Source organism: Asterias rubens, chromosome 17 (genome assembly GCF_902459465.1).
Source record: "Asterias rubens chromosome 17, eAstRub1.3, whole genome shotgun sequence".
Lineage (NCBI taxonomy): Eukaryota > Metazoa > Echinodermata > Asteroidea > Forcipulatida > Asteriidae > Asterias > Asterias rubens.
The window spans coordinates 12,867,946-12,887,215 of record NC_047078.1 but is presented as its reverse complement, the minus strand read 5'-3'; the positions used below and the strand labels follow the sequence as shown (position 1 = coordinate 12,887,215).

The window sequence follows — 19,270 nt, the reverse complement described above, 5'->3', positions numbered from 1 at the left end:
TTTTATTCATTTTTATTTTGGCATCGATGCATTGAAAATATGTAATCAGTTTTTCACTATTCTCTCGTGACCCAGATGGCCGATCAATCTCAAACTTCTACAGGTTTGTCAGTTTATGTTTATGATGGATTACATAAATTGCTTACACTGCCAGCAACTTTTTTGCTAGCAAAACCAATTCTGTAATGTTCCTTTAAGAAGGAGTTTTCTTGTATTAATCATTTAACACAAACAAGCTGTTTGAAATAATATTTAGGCAATTGTTTAGATTGAAACATTTTCGTTAAATGTTTTATTTTTAACTGTAAACGTGTAATGGCTTATTATAAATTTAGAACTAGCTGGAATAACTTCTGGGTGGCGTCGAATCATGAATGTATAACTCTAGTAGATCATGGGTAAGCAAAGGAAAAACTCCAAGTTATTATTTGAAATGTACACATTTCTTTGTTTATTTTCAACTTTTCGGCTTACAGTGTACAATCAAAATTCAAATAATTTGACAGTAACTCAAATATTTAACGACAGCAAACAAAATTAAAAAGAACCGTTTGACAAATTGTTGTTGAAATGAAACTACCTTTTGCAACTTGTTGGTTTGTTGTATTCATACAGAATGACCATTGCTGGAGCTATACTACATACCCCTTAGTGCATATAGTGATTGCCCTCTAGTGATTGCCAACTAATGTACTTAATTATTAATGCATATTTACTTTGACTCAATGTGTATCATGATAGAAAATATACACTGTAGCCTATAATCAAATTATTCTGGTTGCACGAGCAGATTTAAAGAATTCAGTTTTATTTCAGGGTATTGTTTATTCAAAGGATCAAGTTATTATGTGTGGTTCTTATTTGAATTGGTTATTTGTTTTTATTGTCAAATCAAGGATGAGCTTATAACTAATACATGTGTTGTATCTAGGATACTTCATCATATTTGTAAAACACGAATTTAAGACAACAATTGTCAGAGTTTACTCAATTTTAACAATTTCCTTTATATTGTTGGAGTAACATCACATGCTGATTAGTCAATTGCGATTTGATTATCAGAATTTATTCATTTTAAGAAGGTGGTTTTTTTGTATTAATTATTTAACACAACTAAGCTGTTTGAAATAGTATTCAGGCAAAAGCTGCTTTAAAAATCATTCCAACTCTGACCTTGTTTTAAACACAAGTGTGCTTCCAAATACTAGGCGGAGAAAACAACTTATAGAGCATCTGAGCTTTGAAAACAATGCTTTCTACTTTCAACATGCTTTACAAAAGCTGAATGATTTTCCTAGTACCGGTACTTGGCAATTTTGTTTTAACCAGTCACATATTTTGAAACTACACTGTATTATTATCAATTGATGCTTGAACACATTTAAAACAGGTTCATATTAAGTGTTGTTGTAATTGTGATAATAATAAACTGATCATCAGCCTAATACTTCAGTCAATATTTTGTGTAACTAGTTGTATGAGTGTGGAACATTCTATCATCATTGCTATACTTCAGCCTTGGGTGCACTAGGATTAATATGAAAGCTTGGACTCCTCTTAAAAACATAACATATAACAATTAACAATCCTGAACATCCAAATAGAATAAAAACAGTAATTCTCAAACAGTTCTCAAATATTTCAAAACGCTTGAAATTAACAATATTAAAAAAGCAACATCTTTAACAATCGAGTCGGCCATAAAGAAAAACAAACAATGAGTTTAACTTTTAGATCTTATTTGTCAAGAGAATTGTTAGCAAATATCAGCATTTCTCATAAGTCTATGGAATCACAGTACAAGCAATGCACAATTGATTTCTTATTCATAGTTATGCATAGTATTACAATGTAGGTAATCTCAACTAAGTCACTAAAGACCTTAGCATGTCTCAATGTGGGTGTAGGCCTACAAGTGAGTGAGTTTACTGCTAGAGCAGTTATCTATTTAATGTCACAGAGTAAAGCCACACCTCTTAGGATCCAGTGATCTGGACTCTGTGTAGTCTTTAACCATACAGGTGTAATATACGTCAAGTCTGTACGTTGAGGTTTCTTGTACACTGGACACTGATACAAGCGAGGATCTTTAGGAGCAGTTGAATTGATGGCAAACATGTGAATAACTGGAAGATTGTTGAATAATACCTTTGGTGTAGGATCAATCAGTTTACATCCTTTCCGGTCCCAGCTGGCTCCATCCAAGTATAAACCTTGGATGTATACTCCCTCCTGTATCAACAAACAGTGGTATCATTAGTCATGAAATACTATTATAAATAAGCGTGTATCTGTTCTGTGTAACAATCCAATGATGGTTAAGTACATGGAATTCAATAATTGCAGTAGTAACTTGTTACCAAAGACAGCATTGAATGACAACATTAACATGCCATCGGAGCAAACCTTTAAAGGTATATCTGATTGGAAGAGCTGACAAACACAAACAGTGTTTATGGTTTTTTTTGTGACCATCCATACATGAAACAACAAATCAGTGAGATTAAATCTGCTGTGTGAGTTAAAAACCGTGCGCAATTTTCAGCATGTAAAATGTCCTTATTCTAGTTTGATACAACTGAAATCAATTGTTGTGCTTGGTAAGGTTTCCAGACAGTTTTATTTCATACAATGTTTCTTCACAATCGGTAATCTTTCATGTATTTTATTTCAATCCTACATTATTATACCTTCAACATTGTGGCATTTGATAGAGACTACAAATGGACTTACCGAGGGAGAAGACGAGATTTCTTCTTTGAATACTTTTAGTACTTCATTATGTAGAGTCACTGAATCCAAAGCCCAACCCTTATGGGCTCTCGTCACTTCTTGACGCATAGCTGTCAAAAAACCTAAAAATACAAAACAATTCAAACATGCACTGTTCAATTACACATTGCTAAGCCAGCTTCAACAAAGATCGTTGTCTGTCATTGACTTTGACGTCATTCCAGGGGCTCACCCGGGTCAGTCCCAGTGCCCTGCTTGTGGAACGGGTTACTTGGGGCTGGCCCAAGGTGCATGACATCACAACGAGAGGGTGAGTGATCGTTTGATTAGTCCTTGACAGGGGCTCACCCAAATGAACACCGCAGGGTCGACACAGGGAAGCTAATTGAACGCACCCAGTATGAAACATCTCAGGCCTGTATGCTTCGTTTTTGAAAGGGCAAGGGCACCAAGGCATTTTCTCTTTGGCAAAGGGCACCCTATGAGGAATTTGTAAATTTCTACTGGAGCATTTCAAGGGCACCAAGGCAATGGCAAGGGGCAACGGAGGCAATCGTGAAGTATCAGGCCTGATCAGGATCAATACTGCAAGCGATCTCCCAATTTGGGATGTATATGTTGCAGGTGTGTGGTGCTGGGGACTCTAATTACTGGATCTTGATCAATACTGCAAGTAGTCTAGTCAAACTTTGTATGAAAATTGTTACATTCGGAATACTCTATCATAGATTATTTCATAGACTCATTTAAACCTTTGAGAAAGAGCTAGGATGAAAATGTCAGGCCATGAAATAATCTTTGCAGAGATTAATTGAATGGTATGAAAATGAAGTTGAGACTACCTTGAGGATTGAAGAATCCTGTCATCCAGAAGACAGTTGGTCTACCTTCAAAGCACCAAGCAGCAAACTGTGCGTTCCGCTCTAGTAACTCAGTAAACCAGAATCCTAATGTAGAGGATTCCCATGACACCTTCCTCCATAGGCCAGGTACTCTAGCATCATACATGTTATCTAAGGCATCTCGTAGATTCTACAAAGAGTAAAAATAAAGCTGTATCACCTGCCTGTGTGACTGAAGGGGTTTGTTATCTTTTTGGAGAGGAACGTTTTTTGTGAATGATGAACAAGGGAATCAATGTGTGGTGAAGAGGTTTTCAACTAGTGGTTTAATCCCAACGAGGCCTGCCCCCGATTTCACGAAGCGCTGCGACGCGTCGCAAGTGCAAGTTGCGACCGGTTACACGTCGTAAGTTGCGATGCGTATGAAATCGATTTCATCAAAGTTACGATGCGTTGGATGCGTCGCAAGTTCCTTGACAACGAGGAAGAACACGTCGTAAGTTACGACGACCCATAGGGTCGTCGTAAGAATGCTAGGTTTCATTTGTTTACGCACAAAATGCATGAAAGAACATAACAATTACCACACGTAACTTCCGTGAACCAATCGGGAAGACACTAGACAACAAAATGGAAATTTACCCTCCCCACAAAAAAAAAAAAAAAAGGACGGGTAAAAGAAAAGAAAACAAACACACGCATAACAAACGAACACACACAAACTAAAACAACTAAACAAATAAATAATTATAACCCCCCCCCCAAAAAAAAAATACCTAAACACTAGTCCGAAACGGTGTAGTGTCTGCCATCTTGAATGAACTATAACACACGACTGTTTCATGACCAAGTTGTACACAACATAAAACAGCCGAAGAACTTTAGCAGTTCATCCTCGTCCAAAGGGTTGTTTTTATTAAGAGTGAAAATAGTTTGTATTGCGACTCGTCGCGCTTACGACGTGTTTGGTGAAATGTATTGTGGAGCTAGTAGCAGCCGCGACGTGTCTTAGGTCTGCGACGCATCGAAAACCCTACGATGCGTCGCTACTTGCGATGAGTTTCGTGAAATCGGGGGCAGGTTCTTGATAATTTTACCGAGATGAAGTCGAGGTAAATTATCAAGAACCAGGCCTCGGCAGGTTTAAATCACTAGTTGAAAACCGATTCAATATTTGAATTCCCATTCATAAATACCTTTTTGGTGAAAAAACATCAATACTTTTGGGTAAAAAAGTAAAGTAAATGCAAAAATGTTTTTTGTTCAATGATTTCTTTCAACACAACACCCCTCCAGCTATGAAATGGTAAGGCCCTCGGGTAAACAACTGTTCCAGCCGTTGCTCTCGACCAATAGGAATGAGGAAACTGTCTTATAAGCACAGGTGTAAGCTCGCATGTCACGCCCATGTTTTAACACTTTTTACTGGTGTTATATCATCCATTCAAACACCTCCACATGATGCCCTCTCGACCAATCAGAGTGGATAAACTGATTTAGGTATTTATGAATGCTCAATCAGCAACAAGGCAAACACACGTAATGGTCAGGTAACTTACCTCACTCATGATAATAGTGCCCTCTATAGCTAGCTTGAGGTCAGTCAAGGTAGTACGTACTAGGCTAATCACACGCTGCATACGATCTATCTCTTGTCTTAGGAAGATATTCATTGATGACAAAGCTCCCATCTTAACAAGACGTGCTCTTACCTGCAAATGTATCAACCATGACTCATAAAACAATGTTTTAGTTGTTTCTACATTATTACTGTACAAAAATTCCTTCAGAGCTTGCATTGTGAGTACTTGCACAGATTACTAGGTTTGAACATTCTTATCAAGTGTTCTTATGGACATACATGTATCAATATGTGAGTTGAGTTGTGCGTTGGTTCTCTGCTGCGCCACAAGGGTTTTCCACACCTTACGGTTTTCCTCCCTCGGAAAAAAAATGTGAACACTTTCAATCTTTGGCTGTGCTCCGTGGTCATAATGAGTTGATGTGGCTGGCAGCCAAAGGCGGCCTTGCATGCCAGCTTCGTGAACACGTTGACGCGTCCTTCGCAATTCAGCTCTTAGCTGCGAGTAAGGATGATTAGCCCCCTAAATTATTTATTATTATATTGGATACATTGTACCACATGAATGGAACAGGCAGCCAACTGTGCCTGCATAATGCCATTCCTTTAGCCATTTGTTTGTGCTCAATGAAGATCAGCAGATCAGATCTTTAAGATGCTTTGGTTAACTGGGTATGAACCTCCACATTGTACGTAACTATTGTATCTCAATTAAACAAAAGACATCATCAATCTGTGCATTATATTTTGATAGAAACCTAGCATTGGAATCATTGTTTTTCTGCTGAAAATAACACCTTTACATAACATAGTATTTCTCCTTTGTGGCAGTAATGATAATTAAAGGCACTGTACATGTTTGGTAATTGTCAAAAACCAGTCTTCTCACTTGGTGTATCCCATCATAACAATAAAATAACCTGTGAAAATTTGGGCTCAATTGGTCATTTTCCCACAATGTTTTATATTATCAACAGCTCTCCAATGCTTGTTAATACCAAGTCAGTTTTTAAGTTAATATTTGTTTTGAGTAATTACCAAACGTGTACCTTCCCTTTAATCTCATCATGTATCTACAATGTCCACTTTGGTTAAAAGTAAATAAAAAGTAAAGTGACACACTGATGCAGAATGACAAAGACAATTTGAACCAACACACTTTGGCAAGATAACGTCTGAGGTTGGAAAACAAGTTACAGCTGGATTTACCTCATGAGATTTATAGTCTGGTGGTAGTTTACTCAACATATCCTCAGCCATCTTATAGACTACAGTCTCTCTAGTCTCACCACCGCCTCCTCCTACATCTTTAGGTTGGATGTTCAGAATGGTGTTCAGTACTTCAGTACCGGTGTTGCTCTGATACCTGGTTTACACGGAAATATGTGTCACTAGCTCACATACATGAACAGAAGAATGTCTTTAGTTTACATACATGAACAGAAGAATGTCTTTAGCTCACATACATGAACAGAAGAATGTCTTAAGCTCACATACATGAACAGAAGAATGTCTTTAGCTCACATACATGAACAGAAGAATGTCATTAGTTCACATACATGAACAGAAGAATGTCTTTAGCTCACATACATGAACAGAAGAATGTCTTAAGCTCACATACATGAACAGAAGAATGTCTTTAGCTCACATACATGAACAGAAGAATGTCATTAGTTCACATACATGAACAGAAGAATGTCTTTAGCTCACATACATGAACAAAAGAATGTCTTTAGTTCACATACATGAACAGAAGAATGTCTTTAGTTCACATACATGAACAGAAGAATGTCTTTAGTTCACATACATGAACAGAAGAATGTCTTTAGCTCACATACATGAACAGAAGAATGTCTTTAGCTCACATACATGAACAGAAGAATGTCTTTAGTTCACATACATGAACAGAAGAATGTCTTTAGTTCACATACATGAACAGAAGAATGTCTTTAGTTCACATACATGAACAGAAGAATGTCTTTAGCTCACATACATGAACAGAAGAATGTCTTTAGTTCACATACATGAACAGAAGAATGTCTTTAGTTCACATACATGAACAGAAGAATGTCTTTAGCTCACATACATGAACAGAGGAATGTCTTAAGCTCACACACACTATATTTCTTATACTATGATGGTTGAATTCACCCATGGCCAGCAACCAAACTGATCAACATTCATAACTGTACACAAGTCGTACATTGGCAACAAAATGATCTCATATAATTTGTTATTTCAAAGCAAAATTTTATTTTGTTTGCAGTTACGAGCTGTTATTCTTCTATTCATTTTTGTGAGCTAAAAACATTCTTCTGTTCATGTTATTTCAAAGCAAAATTTTATTTTGTTTGCAGTTACGAGCTGTTGTGCATTTTATTTCTCAGAATTTCTCAGAAATATGTCAAAATGTGCAACCTCTTTTAACAGATATTTCTGGATTGTTAGTGATATGAATGTGGACATTCATAAGTTAAAGATAGACCAAATAACCTTTGGGGCGTGGCTAACATATATAGAAAGATATAAATACTAGTACTAAAATTTAGTATATATAATAAAAGATATAGCAAAATGACCTACGTGATGTCTGCATTGGGATGAAGACCAAATACCTCTGGTGTATCAGTCAATGGCAGTTTGGCAATGAAGTCATGATATTCCTGCAATGTTTTACACTTAGGAATTGTGTATCCTGTGTAGAAACTGAAGCTTTCTAAAAACATATGCTCTCCAAACCACACCTAAACAAAAACATAATAACATTGTGCGTTGTTAACTTTAAGAGATTTGACTTCATTTTATATGAATAACGTGCAACCCTCTAGTACAAATAAACACACAAAACAACCATCCTGTGAACAGTTCATCAAATGATATGTAACATTTAAAGGCAGTGGACACTATTGGTAATTACTCCAAATAATTATTATTATAAAACCTTTCTTGATTACGAGTAATGGGGAGAGGTTGATAATATAAACCGAGTGTGAAACAGCTCCCTCTGAAGTGATGTAGTTTTCTCGAAAGAAGTAATTTTCCACGAATTTGATTTTGAAATCAACCATCTGAAAGCACACAATTCGTGTGACCATGGTGCGATAAGCGCGTTTTTTCTTTCATTAATATCTCGCAACTTCGACGACCGATTGAGCTCAAATTTTAACGTATTTGTTATTTTATGCATATGTTGAGATACACCAACTGTGAAGACTAGTTTTTTTTGACAATTACCAATAGTGTCCAGTGTCTTGAAGTGAAAACACAATATTTCAGACACAAACATTTCTCTGGAGGATTAGTGCAAGTATGACACATATAATCAGTGAGCTTTCACATTAAAGCTTATTGCTCTCTTTGTAACCAATGCTGTTCACCTGTCTTTAAACTACATGTACATCTCTACGACTCTCGACAGTCTATGCACAACAACGTAGCTCCATACACAGAGTATAAATTTGATGCAGTTAAATTAATAACATAATAATCTACATACGAGGTAAAATAATTATGAAACAATGAAAAATGTACATCTATGTATGTGCGTGGTGCACTACAGCATCATCACCCAATGAGCAGTCTTTTTTTCCCACCATAATGACATCTATACAGCAGATGTTTTTCATTTCACAAAGCATGTAGTCAGTACACTTACAAAACATAGGTATGTGTTGCTCATACCTTTTCATACAATTTCAGTTTGGATGACACAGTGTTTGAAAGCTTACATATTAGGTATAATATTTGTCAAGAAAAAAAAACCCAAGATAAAAGCCCTCATCGTTGAAGCAATATGATTATAAATGATCACCTTAGCAAAGGTATTGAGGAGCCTCTTATCATAGTCATCAGTCACTCTGCCTCCATACTGTACTTCACCAAGCATGTAACGAACAGTGTTCCAAGATACACCCTGAAATAAAACAAGCATTCATTCAGATATTTACCATTTATACTTAAAACAATACAAAGATGGCAAAACAGTGAAGTAACAAACATCAAGGCTACTGAAATCCTACAATGGGCAAATTGGAAATGCATAAGGAAGCTCCTACAACTATGTCTGCAGCCAGTCCTGACCCAACTCTAACATTGGGCAAGGAAATAGCCGAAAAGCACCCCTAGTGAGTAGCACACATCCTACAGACAACCAACTATGTCTTCAGACAGCTCAACTACACATGTATGTTGTCTCCGAGTCAAGTAAACCTTTTCAAGACTAAATATTTTCTACTTCCTGAATCCCATCACTGCTTGGTTCATATTAGTACTTTGACTGCAGAAGTGATAAACACAGGCTATATTAATGATAGATTTATTTGCCAGAGTTTGTTAATGTACATCACCTTCTTTGAATCCATATCATCTAGATGATTCTGTATAAACTGCACACTGGCAGTCTGATCTGCAGAGTTGAACTCATACGGGATGTTCCATCCTAGAGGTCCAAACTTACGACGTTCCTATTAAACAGTCAAAGTTTTAAGCAGTAATCACAATATACAATTTTAATGAGCAGCCATGAGAGTTTAGATATCCGATGACAGAAACTTTGATTTAAAAAGTAGAACATGAGTTCAACTTCCTGCACATAAAAGCTCTTGACATTTAGCTTGTGCATCATCAAAACTAGTCAGTATTATGTTTGTCCCATACATGTATGTTCTTTGTTTCAAAGAGAAATTGATAATTTTGGATAATATAGAAGCTTGATGACGAAATACTTGAATTCATTTTAGGACTGTGCCATCATCTTGATCTTATTCAGTAAATGAACATACAGTTTAAATGCACTACATGTTTCTCAGTCTAACAAGTCAGTAACCAACATTGGGTTGTTCTATTTTTTATTAAACAAGTTCCTCAGGTCACAATCTGATAATGCAAAGTTCTGAATCAATGAGCGTAAAAATTAAATGAAAGAAAAAACCCAAAACCTTATAGTGGTCTATTTGCTTTGAATGTATGAGATACTTATTAATTTTTGTTTTTACCCATACACCGATGTGTGTTAGCACTGTATAACATGGTATACACAGTACTTTTCAGAGTCATGTGAAACAAAATCACAGGCACATTACTCGGGTGGGATTCAAACCCACGACCCTTGCAATTCTAGAGCAGTGTCTTACCAACTAGACTACCGAGGTTGACCGGTAGCTAGAGACAGTTAGCTAGAGGCAGTATGAGATACTTGTTATAGATTTTCTTGATAAGATATTACATTATAAGTTATCACACAAGCATGAGTGGAATACGGAAAAATATAGCACTTCTGCGTCCCATATCCAACGAGGCCGAGAGCCGAGTTGGATATGGGACGCAGACGCGCTATATTTTCCGTATTTCAACGAGCGCATAACACACATGTCGCAGGTAGTGATATTAGCCGTGCAATATAGGTTTTTATCGCCACTCCATTCTGCAAATCTGATTGAAGGATTAGCGCGTACTTGAAGATAAAGCTCTATATTAACTTACCTGTACAGTTGTATGAAGGAATGCAACGGCATACAGCATTGGTTTCCACTGTACTTGGTTATTGATATCCAGTTGATCTTGTGTAATAGCAGCAAAGGTTCGTTTCAATCCCGCCTTGACTCCCTGAGGTGGCTCATTAGTGAACTTGATAGATGACTGAAAATATTAAGCAGATGGCAAATCAATCATACCTTAAAACAACTGGTAGTTGCAAACTATGGTACACAATCGCAGGTATAAGTAAGAGCGTAAAGCAACACGTTGCATTGGATCGGACGAGTTGGTATTTGAAAAGTGTTTGAAACCGTTAGTTATGAAATGCATATGGTTAGAAAGATATTTTTCACGTACAATTATTCACACAAGTAGCACTCTAACTTGTACGATTTTCCTTTTACGTTGTGAACTTAAATATTAAGCAGATGGCAAATCAATCATACCTTAAAACAACTGGTAGTTGCAAACTATGGTACACAATCGCAGGTATCAGTAAGAGCTGTCGTCGGAGCGGGTCGCGCCCGGCACGCCGCGAAGCGGCCGGGCGCTTAGCGCCAGAAGACTGGGCCCGCGAGGGGCCCGCTTCCCGCCTCACCGAATAAGTAAAGAAACGACGAGAGTAGTGGTATTTCACCGGCGAACCGGGGCGAACCCGGCCTCCCACCTATCCTACACCCCCCGTGTCTCTTCACAAGGTCAGACTAGAGTCAAGCTCAACAGGGTCTTCTTTCCCCGCTGATTCTGCCAAGCCCGTTCCCTTGGCTGTGGTTTCGCTAGATAGTAGATAGGGACAGTGGGAATCTCGTTAATCCATTCATGCGCGTCACTAATTAGATGACGAGGCATTTGGCTAGGAATTCCAATAGATATATATATATATCGGTCGTTCCGTCGTATACGTCCGAAGTAGACTTGTGACACGGCAGGTGAGTATTCCACTGAACTTCTCTATTACCCATTGGGTTTGAGCCAGCAGGTTGTTAATCTGCATAGAAAACTACTGATGTAGGGAGGAAAAAAAGTATGAGGATCAAACAAAAAGTTACATCAGTGTGGGTAGGCAGCGAGTATGATGGTGGTTTTGTCCATGTTGAGGATTTAGTCACAGTCGGGGGTTTTGCCTCATTCAGTAGTGTGTTATGTCCTTCGGGTATGGGAGCGCCATTCATCGGCCACCGTGCGTCGGGTGAAGAACTCATCCGGTGCTCGGGGCTCATCGGTTACCAAGAAGATAAAGCAAGTCTAAAGTTTTAAGTAGTGCTTTGTTGCATAATCGGGAACGGAAAGATTTACAGTCTATTCCTAGTGCTGCGAGAGGCTTAGCGTTATCCTCACACCACGCTCCTCTCGCCCCGATTACTAAACAGTGAAATTCGATGGTTTCGGTACCGGTGATGGCTTTCAACGATTAGGCGCAGGTCCGGTATTTAGAGATCTTTTCTTCATATGCCTTTTCGAGACTTCGACCGCTCTCGAATCGGACGGTGATGTCTATCACCACCGTATGTTCATGGTCTGAAAATACCAGATCTGGTCGTTTTGTTGCTCCCGACTGGTCCTTGCATGTAACCTCACGTCTCACTTGCCATTTATGCGTCTTGTGAGCCACTACTCGGTCAAAGAGCATGTCGCAGATCTTGTTGTGTCTCACAATTCGCGCCCCTTGCACTTTGGGGCACTGGCCGGAGACGTGGGAAAGAGATTCCGTGGGTGCGTCGCACCCCCGGCAGGTCTTGTCTCCCTCTCGACCCCTCATTATCGCCTCTCGTACTGGGTATTTGTTCGTGCGCATCTGTAGGGCTGCACAGTATTGGTGTCCCCTTAATATCGGGGTAGTTATCCACCCGTTTCCGTGAGCATCATCCTTCCAGGCGTCTGCACCAATTCCCTGGCACGCTTTGGCCGCCCATTCGGTGTGTTCTTTGACCCTCCAACACTCCTTCGGTCTAGCCAGCTCGCGCAGGTCTTCAGCGTTCCGCAAATGTGCCACTCCCACTTTTCCTATACGGGCTATGGTGGGGTCCTTGCTATTGGTCGACGACATAATGGCTTTGGCTCTCAAGGTAGGGATTACCTTCTCAAGTCTGACTGACCATGCCCAGGCCGCCATCGCCGACGGCCGAGTAGATCAGTCCATTAGTCGTACATGGAGGGAGCTTCAACCAATCCTTCACTGCCCCCCGGATTGTATTGTCAAGAGACCGCAAGCTATTACCGCTTGCTTGCTTCATTGACAGTTGGAACTGCAATCTCGGGGTGACATGGTTACGGACCAAGTCAACTTTCTGGACTGGTTTAAGCGGAGCTTTTCCTATCCGCTCAATCCAAACATTTAACCTCTCCCCCAGATCTTCCGTTTTGATGCCTCGCCACGGTCCTACACGTAGTCCCAGGTATTTCGTCATCTCATCGGGTGTGATCCAGGAGATTGGCAGGCCGCCAATGCTCCAAGAAGACCCTCTATTTACCGTGAACGATTTCCCCCAGGGCTGGATGTGGAAAGCCGCGCACTTTCCCACATTCATGCGGAGCCCCGTTTTTTGGCAGAATTCGTCGGCAATGTCGAGTAATCGTTGTAAGTCCAGACTTGACTTTCCAACTATCGCAATGTCATCTGCGAAAGCCAGGGCCGAGATAGAACATCTCTCCCCATCGATCTCGAAGGAGAACCCTTCTTCTAGGCGTCTCAATAGTGGGTCAATTGCTATGTTGAATAGCAATGGGGAGAGCGGGTCTCCCTGTTTGACTCCCTTCTTGAAGTAAAGGGGACCGGTCTTGCTGTCCCCCACTTTGAATTCAGTGAAACTTCCGTCATACAGCGACTTGATCAGACCGATGACAAGCGAGTCCAACCCAGCCTTCTCCAGTTCGCTGTATATGTGACGGTGGTTCACCGTATCAAACGCCTTAGACAGATCGAGGAATGCCATTGATATAGGCATGCGGCATTTCTTAGCAGTTTTAACAGGGTGTCGATCAAAAACAAGTTTTGGGCGCATCCCGGAGCTGCCACGAACCCCCGCTGCCTTGGACTTAAACTAACTATCTTGGTTATTCGAGCAGTCAAGATCTTAGTGAACAGTCCATTGATGACTGAGCCGATAGTGATAGGTCTCCATTTTCCAATTTGGTCTAGTCCCTCTGTGCATTTCGGGAGCAAGACGGATCTTGCGCCTTTTATGCTCTCGGGGACTTTTCCACACAGCATCCATGCTGAAAGCATGTTTGACAGTGTCTCCATGTTCATCGACCTCAAGTCTTTGACGGTGATACCGTCTGGACCTGGGGCGCTTGATGAGTCCATGGAATGGAGACTTTTCACTATTTCGAGAACTGTTACTGGTTCGGGGAGTACGGATGGTTCTTCAGCACCTATGGAAATCTTAATGCCACTCCAGTCCTCGAGCCCTGCAATCTCAGGAGTTTCCTCCAGTTTTTCCCTATAGAAGTCTTCGACTTCCTTCGGATCAAGTTTGCACTTCTCGTGGACTTTATTATCCATGATTTCCGCTACAAGTATCTTCTTCTTGAACTTGTAGAGGCTCTGAACCCGTTTGTACTCACTTTTCTTTCCTGCTCGTTTGGGGTTGGATTGGCCGGTGTTTGCTCCTTCTCGTACATCAACTTTCCACTTGTTGTTTTTCGCCCTTCCCGATCGCGGTTTCTTAGAGGTCTTGTCGTTGAGTAGCCGTGTACTTTCCGCTTCGATCTCTTGCCAATTTGAAGGCTCGCTAGATCGAGCTTCCTTGGCAATGCATTTGCCCATCTGAGTCTCCGGGTTTAGACCTACGAATTCCAGGTATGCCTTTGTGTTTAGTGCTGACGTCGGTGTCGGCACCGGGACCGCTGCCCTTGTTTTGGGCTGTATAGGCACCTGTTGGTTTGTCCGTTTCAGACCGCGACGCTTGTCACTGATCTGCTTGTAAGTCTTCCCCGGCAGGTATTCAGCTATGCATTTGTTGATGTATTTTTTGCCCGCAAACTGCTTCTCCAATTCCCCGAGGCGATAGACTTCCTCCTCGGTCCAGACTTGAACCCTCGCCTGTGCCGATTTGGTTGTCGTTGCTCTTGTTTGCCTCTTTCTGGTTGCATCGGCGGCCCTTTTACACAGCCGTTCTTCATTTCTATGATTGGGATGTTGGTGGCGCTCGTGTTGGCCCAGTCCAATCTTCGATCTGAAGGATTGGCCGCAGATCTTACAAGGGAACGGGAGTGGGGTTGGGGTTTGGGTTTTTCCCTGGCATTTACCTGCATGGCAGGCAAGTGCTTGGAACTTCTTGTATCTTCGTCCGCACTTCCCGCATTCTCCCAGAACAGCCACTTTCGGGTGATGCGACTTATAGTGGTCCACTAGACGTTTTCGAGCTGGGAAGAGTTCGTGGCATCGAGCACATGCTGTTTCTCTATAGGGAACAGTGTAACTTACCACGGCCTCTAGCTCGCTTTCATCTACGGTCTCGACTAATGTCTCTTCCTCCCTTGGTGGAGTTCCTTCCTCCGTCCCCTCCTCTTCGCTGCTCTCTGTCATCTCCCTTTCACCATGCGGGCTATTAACCTCTCTTGGGGTTTCCGCTTCTGGCGCACTTGTCTTCGTTAAGTCAATGATGTCGTCACCGCTTGGTTGTCACCTTTAAAGGAACACGCTGCCTTGGATCGGGCGAGTTGGTCTTTGAAAAGTGTTTGAAAATTTGTTATGATTAATGCATAGGTTAGATAGGTATTTTAAAAGTAGAATATAATGATCCACACAAGTATCACTTGAAATTGCATGGTTTTACTTTTACCTCGTCGACTAACACGGTCTGCCATTTATGGGAGTCAAATTTTTGACTCCCATAAATGGCCGACCGTGTTAGTTCGTAAAGTAAAAGGAAAACCACTCAATTTCGAGGCAAATTTGTGTGGATCATTGTATTCTACTTTTAAAACATCTTTATAACCCTATGCATTTTATAACAAACGGTTACAAACGCTTTTCAAAGACCAACTCGCCCGATCTAAGGCAACGTGTTCCTTTAAGTTATAGATAGGCCATCATGTATGCATGGGTTACCTGTAGTAGACTGATAGGGAACTGTGGATGCTCCTCTGTAGTAATCCATACACGGAATGCTTCATGTACCGGTTCATGAGTAGTTACAGTGTCTAGCAGCTCATCCAGAAAGTCTAGACCAAGATGACAATTTTGAAGCAAAACCCAGCCTCCCTACAAGTAAATAATAACATCAATTACCGGAACTCGCATTCAAATGCTCTCTCAAACTCCATTTATACAGACACGGTCAAACAACAAGATCACATAACAGTTACAGTGACTGCAAAGGTCCAATCCTATTGGTGAGTTTGATGTCATTCCACCATAAGTATGATACACTTCACTAAGACTGGTTACAGCTATCAGAAGTCTTAGGGAATACATTGAGCTAGTTCATCTTTGTGGATGTACACAATGAAAACAATTAGAATTGCCTTTTTAGATATTTTTGACAACAAATAAAGTTCTGACAATATATCAATTTTGTTGTCAGTAATATCAGACAGAAACATAAGACAAGCACCAAGTGATAGGACAAGATATGTTCTTTGTTTACTCTTTTCTTGTTTTTTCATTGTTATAGTTACTTTTTTTCTTGTCCAACGATTATGCCTTTTGTTTTGAAGTGCATTGAAATGTTATTGTAGAATGCGCCATATAGGAACTAGGGTATTATTATTATGACAATAAATAAAATATTAAAATTGTAATATAACTATTGAATTGAATATTGCACCTACATACCGAAGCCATAGACTGTGCTACAAGCCTCCTTGCATGAACCTCCTGTCCTTGTCCCATGGATATAGCTCGACATTCTAAATAACATAACACTAAGTTTAGTTTTCAGTTTAGTTTAATTAATTAACAAAATGAAATACAAGTGCATTACAGAAATAAAAATGTTAGAGTAATTGTGATTATAATGCGTATCAAGATCAACCAAGAAGATTAAAAGAATTGTATATAAAACCATGTTATTCCCTTTTCAAATTAAAGTTCTTCTTTCTTTAAAATACTTTTCTATTGGAAACTAAATATTTTCTGGTAACACTGATTAATTCCTCAGTAGTTTTATGTACAGCTTTAAAGAAGTCTAAAAATGTTTTGTTGTGACTGTTAATTTTTTTTTTTTTTGCCTCTTACAAGCGTAGCTGTTTTCCTGATATATAATGTTAGTGTTAAATTTTTCAATTCGAACTACACATTCTCGGTCCTTGGAGTTTTTGTTTGCTGAAGTATTTAAAGTACCATAAGAAATACTGCAAGTACTCATAAAGACACTGGCCACTATTGGTAATTGTCAAAGACCAGTCTTCTCACTTGGTGTATCTCAACATATGCATAAAATAACAAACCTGTCAAAATTTGAGCTAAATTGGTCGTCAAAGTTGCAAGATAATAATGAAAGAAAAAATGCCCTTGTCACTTTCAGATGCTTGATTTTGGACTTGTTACCAAGTAAGGTTTTACGCTTATAATTATTTTGAGTAATTAATAATAGTGTCCACTGCCTTTGAGGTACACGACTGTGTGTCTTGAATTGAATGAAATACTTACCCACTTTAAGTTTCTTGCCCAGTCCTTCTATCTGGTTTGTAGGATCACTACCCATAGACAAGAAACAGATAAGAGGTGTTCTGATATCCCCTTCTTCCCATGTCTTCTCTAAATCTAAGATGACTGGGTCTGCATATCTAGCACCCATTGAGTTAGCGATGTATTTACGAGCTTGAGGAATGACTCTGTCTGTACACCAGCTCCTGTAATGTAACACAACTTGTTCATCAATGTCATACAAAGCAGAAAATGGAAAACATGGACAGTGACTACTTGTTACATTTGACAGTCTGCTGACGATGACTAGAGCAAGCTAGTCGAAACGTTGAGACCAATTCAAGAACTGACTCAGCGACAGTACAGTTAATTATGATCCTATAAGTTAAAGTAGTAGTCCCAGCCAATTTTCTATACCTTCCGCCCGGGTAGTAGTTAAAAAGCAGGACAGTTCTTTACAGAACTGAGAAGTCTCCTGAACACCCAATAAATCTACTCTGCGGTAGTAGAATAAAGCAAGACAGTTCCCTAAGAACAAACTCTACCTGGCAAGTATATACACACATGGTGTTGCCGCAAACCAAATATACATTGATACCTCACCATGCAATGCCTCAAATCATATATACATTAATGTATCCTCTATTTCAACGATTGGGTTTTGAACAGTACATGTATTAATTGTTATTATCTGAATACTATGTAAATACTTCCATAATGCATCATTAGTGTATAGATCACTACTAAGACTTGAAAATCACTGTGGTTTGGACAATGATTATTGACAAACTAGAAAACAAATTGGATGGCGGCAATCTCAGTATAGAACTGAACATTATTCAGTGTCCGAATCAGAATTGCCTTGTTTTAAACAACATACACAGCAGTCACAAAATTACAAGGCCAGAGGATCTGTAGTGATAATACCTTTTATAGTTGTTGTTTTCAGCTCAATGAAGGGTATGATTTTGGGAATTTGTAATGTCTAATTTTGATGAGAACAAACTTATGCACAACATGCACTTTTGGTACAGAGAGGCAGTTCATTTGAGGCACACATTTGCTGTATGGGTTTATTCAATTTAAATATCCACAAGTCATAATAGCCTCTAATAATAAAAAGGCTAAATTAGCTTCCTTGGTGCAGTCAAGTTTTTATTTCTGAAATACACCAAGCAATAATAATAAGAATCAGTAAATGGCATCATCAGCCACTGACTATTAGTCATGAATGGGTTTAAATAATATTTGAGTGTATCATACCTAACCAATAGGAGTTTCTTGAATGTTTCTAGAGTGTTGTATCCATCAGGGATCACTTCTTCCTCAGGAGCATCTTTATCAAACCACACCTTCCAAGATTTCTCACTGCGTTGGATCTAATACATTAAATACACAAATATGAATTCAATCTAACCTATCAATACACTGATAGACTTACAGATACATACAATTAGGAATGAGAGTCACACACTGTCAAGAGACTGAAAGATCTTATTTTAAGGAGGTACAGTGAAATTATGGAATTTACAACTTCTGTTAATCTCTGGAATTTCGGGTTTCATGAAGCTTCTGTGAACAGTTTCCTCATTGGCACTTGAGAGTAAGATTAATGAGCAGAATTTAGATAGAGGTCTGACATGTCTCATCCCTGTACATTATAATGTGATTCCTGTATCTTTGTAACTCATGTATAAGGCTATATTTGTCCAGCACAGCAGAGTTGATTATTTGAGTTACACCAAGTGTACGCTACATATCTTAATTGTGTAAATGTTTGTATAGACCCCTTGCAATACGCACAGCGTACTCACATATCTTGATTGTGTAAATGTTTGTATAGACCCCTTGCAATATGCGCAGCGTACTCACATGTGACTATCCTGGGTGTCATTTTGGGTGTCAAATTTGTATACAGACATGCACAAAAGAGAGTTGACACCCAAAATTACGCGCACTTGTTCGGAGGTGCGTTTTGTTATGTGTAAGAATTCAATAGCCCCCCTCATAACGCGAAACGCAACATGTACCCTGAGGTCACAC

General features: G+C 39.5%; 1 protein-coding gene across 1 annotated transcript in view; it reads right to left on the bottom strand.

The window, feature by feature from the left end:
• Positions 1 to 126: 126 nt before the first annotated feature.
• The window catches only part of LOC117301515 (dynein heavy chain 8, axonemal-like), a 142,916-nt gene continuing 123,772 nt past the window's right edge, over positions 127 to 19,270 (bottom strand). Inside the window, exons 74-86 of the mRNA XM_033785541.1 lie at positions 18,491 to 18,606; positions 17,231 to 17,433; positions 16,415 to 16,488; positions 15,689 to 15,841; positions 10,639 to 10,794; positions 9,504 to 9,620; positions 8,969 to 9,070; positions 7,741 to 7,901; positions 6,367 to 6,523; positions 5,135 to 5,287; positions 3,576 to 3,765; positions 2,734 to 2,855; positions 127 to 2,232 (exon numbers count right to left, since the gene is read on the bottom strand). Of these exons, the coding sequence (XP_033641432.1) occupies positions 1,945 to 2,232; positions 2,734 to 2,855; positions 3,576 to 3,765; positions 5,135 to 5,287; positions 6,367 to 6,523; positions 7,741 to 7,901; positions 8,969 to 9,070; positions 9,504 to 9,620; positions 10,639 to 10,794; positions 15,689 to 15,841; positions 16,415 to 16,488; positions 17,231 to 17,433; positions 18,491 to 18,606 (1,992 nt within the window). The 3' untranslated portion in view covers positions 127 to 1,944. The remainder of the gene's footprint in view (positions 2,233 to 2,733; positions 2,856 to 3,575; positions 3,766 to 5,134; positions 5,288 to 6,366; positions 6,524 to 7,740; positions 7,902 to 8,968; positions 9,071 to 9,503; positions 9,621 to 10,638; positions 10,795 to 15,688; positions 15,842 to 16,414; positions 16,489 to 17,230; positions 17,434 to 18,490; positions 18,607 to 19,270) is intronic.